Here is a 9,139-nt window from a genome sequence, read left to right as displayed (position 1 = left end):
TATATATATACTGATACATTTACATGTTGTCTTCCACAGTAGAATATAAGCTTCTTGAGGGCAAGAACTGTTTTTTTTTTGGGGGGGGTGGCATATTTCTTATCCCCAGCATGATTAACCAAGTACCTGGAACATAATAAATGCTTAATAAATTCTTGTTGATTGATTCATTGGCTTAGCCTATCTGGGTCTCAGCAACGTTATCTATAAAATAAAGAGGTAGGGTTCAATTGACTGCTAAGATCTCTTCCAGTTTTTCATTGCTGATTCTACCACCCTTCCTTCTTTTTTGTCTCTGTTTTCAGTCCTGCTGTTCTAACATTTCACCTTGAACTTTTAAGACGTTAGTATTATTCCTCCTTTTCCTTTCCAAATTTAATTTTTCTTTAACTCTCATATATTCTCTCATGCATGTACCAATTTTATATTATAATTATCGGGGTATGCATCTTATGTCTGAGGTAGACTTTATGGATCATGTATTTCTCTAGTACCCCTTAGTGTGTTTTGTACACAATCAGAGCTTAATAAATATTTGTTGAATTGAATTGAAATCATCTTACCTTTAAAACATTCTACTCTCATTTGTCCTTGTCTCTTCCTCCATTTTTTCTCTCACCTTTTTTCATATTCTCATTTTTTATCTTAATCATTTGCTCTGTCTAGGCTATCACTTCAATTCTCAGCTCTATTATCATTATCCTCATCATTATTATTCCCTGGTGTCTAATATCTGGAGAAGTCATTACGAATTCCTTTTCATAAAAATTTTCAATGATTAGTTCATTCCTAAAGGACTGAACCTTTCTTTCTTTTCTCGTACAGTAATATTTTAAAAAACAACTCTATCATACTTCTTTTCCCATTCATCCCCACATTTCTATGAGATTGGCAGGCATAAAAGTAATATTCCTATTATTCCTTATCTTACAGATGGGGAATGTGAAGGGCAAAGAAAGCTATTCTTCCTGGGGTACACACAGCTTTCCCAACTCCTGGCCCATTAATGCATTTGACTTTTAGCATAGATGATTAACCTTAGGGGAAGAGGAGACACTAAGGGGAGGAGGAATGTTTCTTTTTTCCACATAGTCTTCAGTGAATAATGACTGTTATTATCATATAATTACATTTGTCTTCTTATTTTTTTGTGTGGTATATTTAGAGAATAGAAGGCTGATTTCTGACACAAGCTTTAAAAGCATGACTATAAGATACACAGATGCTCCTGTGCACTTCTCTATCTGGGAATCAACACTATGCCAATTTAAATAGGGGAGATCAAAGCACCAATATCTTAAACCCATAGCATTTCATCATGAGGCACTCAGTGACTTCAAACACCCTCTCTCCTTTGGGAGGCATTCTCTGCATTGGCTTCATTTACTCCTTTGATTTGCTTTTTATTTCCTAGGCCTTAGCCCATGATATTAGCTGGTGCTCTGGACTTTGGATCAGAAGGCTTTGTGCTACTCCTCTACCCAAATTCTGTGTGGCTGCCCTATGAGTCACTTACCTGCACTGTTCTGACATTCTCCGTGGGATAATAGTGCTATTGGGGCAATAATAATAATAAGTTAGAATTTTTTTCAAGCTTTAAGGTTTTCAAAGCACCTTATGAATACCTCATGTTATCTTCCTAACAACCCTGTGAAGAAGATGCTATTATTATACTCATTTTACAGACAAGGAAATTGAGGCATAAAGTGATTTTTTTTTTTTTATGGCTTGCCCAGGGGTACAAAGCTACTTAGTATTTGAGAGTGGACCTGAACTCAAGTCTTCTGATTTCCAGGTCCAGCACTCTAGCCACTGTGCCACCTAACTGAGTAGCATGGGGGAAAAAAAAGCACACCAGTTTTGGGATCAAAAGATCTGAGTTCCATACCTGACTGTTAAAAGCTACATCACTGTGGACAAGACACTTAGTATACATGTCTCCTAGATTAAACAGTTTTGTCCAACAAGCACTAAAGGCAAATATTCTAGCTTTGGGGGATACAAAAGCAAAAACAAAAAATTTAATCCCTACCCTCAAGAAGCTTACATACCACTGGGAAAATGGTGGGGATGATGAAAGAGATGATTGGTGAGATTGTTTTCAGTTTTAAATCCTATGAAACATTATTTCGTACATTTACAGTAAAATATTTGGATCTATTTGAAATGTGTTGCAGGAAAACCTGAGGCAATATGTTGATCGTATCTTCAATGTTATCACAAAATCTGGGGTAAGCTGCCCAACCGTCATGTGTGATATTTTCTTTTCACTGAGAGAATCAGCTGCCAAACGATTCCAAGGTGAGTTTCCTATATCTGTTGATGTAGTTACCCCAGTTAAAAATAATTACATTCCCACTTTTGGTAATTGTCTCTCTGCTATCTCTCCCAGCACTAATGGTAACTTAAAAAAAAAAAAAGAGGATTTCTGATCCTACATAAAAGTAAAGAAATTGTTTCAAAATTAGACAACTAGACCAGCTTAGATATAATGAGCAGGTTGCTACTTTGCCTTTTTAATCTTGCAGGGGAGTTTATGGGGGCAATTTATCCCTTTGCCTAGGATTTCCCTAGGTATTTTTTCCTGTTATCTTCTTTTGGATGCACTTTAAAAGATAAGACCCCCAGTTCCCTGGGACCATAAAAAAATTCCTGGCAATTTCCTCATAGGGTTGGAACTTACTCTGTGTCTTGGCTACCCTCCAGTTCAGATAAATTGCTTCTTTTGGTGTTTCCACTTGGAATTTCCTCAGCAGTCTCTTCTTGCTGTCAGTTGGAGGCATTGTGTTGGCATTGTACACCCTTTCACTGAAGTGGATCTCTGTAGATCACAGCCTTTGCAAGGGTGGGTGAAATGGATAGTCTGGAAAAATGTGTATCATTTTACCCTTCTGAAATGGCAGAGTGAATTAAGGAATGGAAAATGGGGAGAAAAATTTCTGACAAGTCTAATTATAGTGTTTGAGAAACTGATTTGTCATGGTCTTGCCTTACTGCATCATATTTTACTTTCATTCTTCTCTATCCAAGTGTCCCCATTAGTCCACTAAAGTGGATAATTTACTTCTAAAGCAGGTTTAATATATATATATATATCAGTTGTAATAACTTTGGTCACATGAGTTTCTTTGTGGGCCATTTTGAAAATATACCTGAAGGGTCCTGAACGATTAGAAGCAGTTATTCATAAATGTGCCTCCAAATTAAAAGAGATCTCCAATATAATCAAAGAAACAACACTGGAAGAAGTTTGCCAAAGAAAGGCAAAGCTATCAACCTGCCCATTATATCTAACCTGATCTAGCTGCCTAATTTTGAAACAATTTCTTTACTTTTCCATAGGATAAGAAATCCTCTCTTTTTTAAAGTCGCCATCAGTATTTAATGTAGGATTAGAAATTGTCTTTTTTTGTCACCATCATTATTTAATGTAGAATCAAAAATTATCTTTTTTTTAAAAAGTCATCATCAGTATTTAGCATAGAATCAGAAATGTCTTTTTTTTTAAGTCACCATAAGTTCTGGGAGAGATGGCAGATAGATAATTATTCCTTTTGCAAGTTTGGGTGCTCTCAAATACCATCCAGTCTTGTATTTCCACAAAACTGCATTTGGTATAGCCCAGCCCTGCAGTCCATGTGATAAGTGGACCTGACTGCATATTTATCCACACAGACACTATAGATCATTTAACCCAAGCAACAGAAACTTTTAGTACCAGGTCAAGTCGCTTCTGTTGAACTACAAATTGAAGGCTCTGGAAATCCTTGGTCTTTCTTACCTTACTTGGCCACAGCATGGTTCTCCATCCCTCCCACAATCAAAGTTTGGGTTTATTAAGTGCAATGGACCTCACCTAGCCAAAGAGAAGCTACCCTGTTTCACTCTTTAAAAAAAGAAAAAAGTATTAGCTCTTTAAGATAACTAAGGCATCTTCCAGTTTTGTTGAAGAGATAAGTTGCCCAATGGATTTTAGGAGCCTGAAAGCTAGCTTCAAAGGGCAAGTAGTTATTCTGGTCCTTCCTCACAAATGGGAATGGGCATATCAGGCTGCCAATTGTTCTGTATTGATGCCACCCTTCTTGCATCTCTAATGCTGCCCCCAAAAGATGATGCTTTCTCCAATGGAAACTTACGCCTTTAAGATAATTGCTTAGGTCCAAAGTGTATCTGATCTATCAAGTGACAAAGTTGTGTTATCTTCTAGAATCCAGGTGGTCCAGGTTAAAATGGCTTTTCTTGGTTATAGGTGACCTGGATGTGAGATATACTGCTGTAAGCAGCTTTATTTTCCTGAGATTCTTTGCTCCTGCCATCCTTTCACCAAACCTTTTTCAGCTCACTCCTCATCATACGGTATGTGTATTTGAAGGATTTCCCCCCCTCTTTTCCCTATGATGGCAGACCTTTTCTGTAAATAGAGGTTGGGCTTCTGACAGGTCCTCTGGGTTCTATATTAGCAAGTAGAAGACTGAGAAGCAAAAATGACCGTTTGCAGGAGTCAGGGATCAGCCTATTACAAAATAAATATTAAGAAATACTTACCATTTAATGCTTGACTATAGTTAGATGACAGCATGGATCTGCCCTTTGATTTTGCTTTTCATCAGCTCTGATGGTGGTATACTTTTGGCAGTGATTAATGACATATTTAAAAATTCTTGATGGCTTAGCTGCTTGACATAAAAATGAGAAACTCCAGAATCTACTCGTCACCAACTGGGATTTTTCCAAGAGAAAATCAAGTATTCAGGAGCATGTATATACATGTCCATATATTTTCCTCACTGGAAATTCATTCATTGACTCAAAGAGCTAGGTGCTGGGGTGGCAGGGGGAGGGAGAGAGGATGTAAAAATGAGAAAGATGGGGTCCCTGTTCTCATAGAGCCTGATATCCAATACAGAAATCCCTTCACATTTAAACCACAAAGTCATTTGAATATTACAAGGCAATCCAAAATAGCAGACCATCATCTGGAACGATAAGTAGGAGCTCTACATAGCTCCCAGTTGGATTGTATAACCTTTAAGAAGCACTATGGATGGAGTTCTGTTGGAAAATAGTCAATGCCCTACTCACCTGGGTGTCAATTATACTGGTTCTAAATATAGCACTAGCAATGCTATTGATGATTTTTTTTTTTTGGTTCTGATTTGGAATTTCAGTTTCCAAAGGAGGAAACTCCCTCTGTCAACTCAGATCTGCAATTGCTTAAGGTTATTGCCTAGGTGACTTGACCAGGTTCCATCAGCCTTGAACCAGGGTCTCCCTGATTCCTCAGGCTAGCTCTGTTCCCAATCCACCAGGAGGCCTCTCTTGTATGCAAGCAGCAGATACATTAGATATTTAGATATTTAGGTGCTTGAGTCCATTTTTAAGGCATATGTGTTTCTGTACTGTTTATAAATATTTGACCATGTGAGTACTTGACTCAGTTTGCATAACTTTGACATGATTCTTGGATCACACCCAAATGGTTACTTGTACTAAATACTGTATTCTCCATGTTACATTTGGACCAAAGTATAATTCATGTTTCTTTTTTCTTGCCTTTGATAGGACCCACAGACTTCTAGAACCCTGACACTTATCTCAAAGACTATACAGACCCTGGGCAGTTTATCCAAATCCAAATCTGTAAGTCTCTTTTCTTTTTTGTTTTTCTTCTAGTTTATCAAGGGCCTTTTGCTTTCTAAAAGTAAAACACTTGTCATTTAAGTACTTTGTTCCTGGAATGAGTGCCAGGCACCCCCCCCCCCCCCCCCCTCTCTCTCTCTTTGGCTTATATATTTATAAATTTCAAAGAGAACCAGATCTCACTGATTTTCTAGATTATTTTCTTCCCTGTAGCAGAGAAAAAGATTACTTGGAGTTTAAGACTTCTTGCTTCATTCAATTTAACTTTATTACTAGTAGACTTGTCCCTGGAAATCAGGCCCTTTGGAGAGCGCGGGAAATCCCTTGTCACTTGGCCAGGACATAGAGGAAGGGGGGAGAGAAGAGAATTCCATATTAAAGTTAATCCATTATTCACTGAATAGGCTCATAAAAAACCTGCATTGTTTTCAAAGCTAGTGGGGTAGCACTTCCTGCTCCTTCTACTTATGTCTCTGAACCCTTTATCCTTTTTTTTTTTAATTCTTCTATAAAACTGCCCTTAAAATTCATTTTAACCTGATTCTGCCTATATAAGAAAATATTATTTTCACTTGTGGATTGGGTTTTATTTGGGGGGCCACGGAGAGACAAAGTGTTTTCTATTTTATTTTTTGCCCCAGGCCAGGATTCTCAGTCCCATACTGGGAATAGCTGTAAGACTGGTGGTATTTGGGAACAGTTATTCTTAATTTTCAAGCAATAATTTTTTTAAAGCCATATTAGAGAATATAAATGAAAATAGACTTTAGTAAATCTGCTCAATCCTTCACTTTTCCAAAAAGCATGAGGCATGAGTCAAGTCCTTCTTGTATCTAGTTCAGCAAACAACTTTTACTGCAGGTTCATTTCAGAATATGAATAAGCCACATTTTATGACTACTTGGTTTACTCTGCTCTCTCCTTTAGGGCATTATATGTAATGGTTAGGACCTAAATGAAACTAAGCTTACTGAATCACAGGGGATAACCAGCTGCCACTTAATGGCAAGTCCTTTTGGTTCCTCTCCAAATAAGTAAGATAAAAGACTTTTTTTTTTTTAAAGCAAAAAGCCTGAAGCAATGACTGGTCACATTCTCCATTTACTCAATCTTCTCCAAATTTTATTGGTTTGGAAAAGGTCTATGGAATTTATGCCTGATTCTAAGACCTGCACAGGGTTTCAAATAGTTTCAGCTTCAAAAAATAATACCTCTTCTAAAAAATAATTACATTAAATTAGAACTTTAAACATCCTTATTTTTAAAACCACCATTTTTAGTTATTGTAGTTTTTAGCTAGTAGAGAAATATTTTTATTTGAGAGACTTATGTATGAAAATCCATCATTTTAAAAAATCAAAGGATTTTTTTTCTTTATTAAAGCATTGTTAAAGGATTTCTTTAAATATGGAAACTGCTGAAAATAGGTTTAAATCTATGCAAATTTGATGAATATAAAGTTTTTAATGTATTTCTATAAAGTACTAAAATTTATACAGTAGCAGTTTGTCAGCTATTTATTCAATGAATTTTTTTAAAACCCTACCTTCCATCTTAGAATCAATTCTATATGTTGGTTCCAAGGCAGAAGAGTAATCGGGGTGGGCAATTGGAGTCAAGTGACTTGCCCATGGTCATACATCTAGGCTGTGTCTGAGGCCAGATTTGAACCCAGGATCTCCCATCTCTAAGCCTGGTGCTTTATCCACTGAGCCAATTAGCAGCTGCTCCCTTTCCTGATGATTTTTAAAAGCAAGATGTACTATCTTTTCCTTTTTCTTCTCTACCTTTCATTTCTAGATTACCATAATGTTGGATTGAGTAAAGTTGGAGCCTTCTTATTGTTCAGATTTTGGGGAGGGAGCCAAGACCTATAAACACCACAGTTAAACAAACTCTTTTGTTTCAGGCCAGTTTCAAAGAGTCTTACATGGCTACATTCTATGATTTCTTCAATGAGCAGAAATATGCTGATGCAGTAAAAAATGTAAGTAAACAATCAATTGTTATCTAGTCATCTGTATATTATATATATATATAGATTATATGTATATACTTTTTTTACATTATATACATTATACAGTATATATACATTTTTCCTCTTAATCCCCTCCCCCACCACCAGGAGGACATGGTTCTCATTTTTTTTTTTCTGTCCTGTGTGCTTTTTTGACTTCTGACTGATTTTTGAGATCCATCCTTGAACTTTCAATTCCTGTTATAATTTTTTTTGCCTTTTACATCCCTCAGTCTTTTCCACACATCCTTTCATCTTTTTTTTTTTTTAAATCCTTACCTTCCGTCTTAGAATCCATACTAAATATCATTTCCAAAAGAGAAGAACAGCAAGAGCTAAGAGATTTGGGTTGAGTGACTTGCCCAGGGTCACACAGCTAGAAAGTTTCTGAGGTCAGATTTGAACCCAGAATCTCTTGTCTCTAGGCCAGGCTCCCTTTCCACTAAGCCACCTAACTGCTACTGCACTCATATTTTCATGATGTTACTGCTTTTTTTTTTTATTCTTTTCCTGCTTATCTTTCCTTCAAATTACTCCTTCCAATTGTCACTAGCCTTACCCTGTCCTGGTCTTAGCCCTTCCTCTACATGCTGAGCACCTTCTGCCTCTGTGCTTTTACATGAATTACAGAGAATTACATGTTTGGTTGATTGGGCCATAATTAGAGAAATGGTGCTCTGAGAAATTTCTCAGGACTATAGTAACATATCTGCCGAAAACATTGAGCCCTTAACTGTGGTTTTCCTGAACATCAAATGAGCCTGAAGATGTTTTATTTTTTCTCTCTAAAGTTCAGCTGCTGGCAATTTAACAAAGAATGGTAGAAGATAAGTCTGCTGTCTAATTTAAATAATACGAATCCCCCCAGTAAAAAGGAAAAGGGTTATGAATGGAATCAAATAATATATTAACTTCAGAAAATTCATTTAGTACAGAAAACGTACATAAAATTAAATTGAGAGACTGGACTTGAATTTATCAAATTATATCTATTTGCCTCAAGAAAAATCAGACATGAAAAATGTCAAATTCTAACCAGAAAGCATTGAGAGAAACAATGAAATTTTGTAAGACTTATTTATTCAAAATTATGTTGTCCTTTTACAAAGAATACCCATCAAAATAAGATAGGTTAAATTTCTGAAAGTTCTATAGTTTTATAAGAAAAAAATAGCTATCGATAGATAATTGATAATACTAGGAAATTCCAATACCTTTCTCTCACAATGTTAAGAGTGGATAAAGTAGATATCAGTGGATAGAGAGCAAGACCCAGAGACAGGAGACTCTGGGAAAGTCAAAGTCACGTAAACCTCAAATGCCTAGCTCTAACATTGATTCTAAGACAGAAGGTAAGGATTAAAAGAAAAAAATTAATAAGCATTTATTAAGCACTAACTAGGTGTCAGTTACTATATTGGGCCTTAGGGAGGAGGGAGAAATACAAATACAAATACAAAAGTCAGAGTCCTTGCTCTCTGC

General features: G+C 36.3%; 1 protein-coding gene across 1 annotated transcript; it reads left to right on the top strand.

Moving 5' to 3' along the window:
- Positions 1–2,245: 2,245 nt before the first annotated feature.
- On the top strand, positions 2,246–7,627 carry LOC123254930 (ras GTPase-activating protein 3-like; the record flags this gene model as incomplete). Its single annotated transcript, XM_044683818.1, has 4 exons — positions 2,246–2,301; positions 4,250–4,356; positions 5,563–5,640; positions 7,550–7,627. Coding segments are annotated over exons 1-4 (315 nt in total), but the record flags the coding sequence as incomplete, so codon positions are not given.
- Positions 7,628–9,139: the final 1,512 nt, after the last annotated feature.

The sequence above is a fragment of the Gracilinanus agilis genome, unplaced genomic scaffold (genome assembly GCF_016433145.1).
Source record: "Gracilinanus agilis isolate LMUSP501 unplaced genomic scaffold, AgileGrace unplaced_scaffold35775, whole genome shotgun sequence".
In the NCBI taxonomy this organism is placed as follows: Eukaryota; Metazoa; Chordata; class Mammalia; order Didelphimorphia; family Didelphidae; genus Gracilinanus; species Gracilinanus agilis.
Note: the sequence above shows the minus strand (reverse complement) of the source record. Positions and strands in the feature narration are given on the sequence as shown.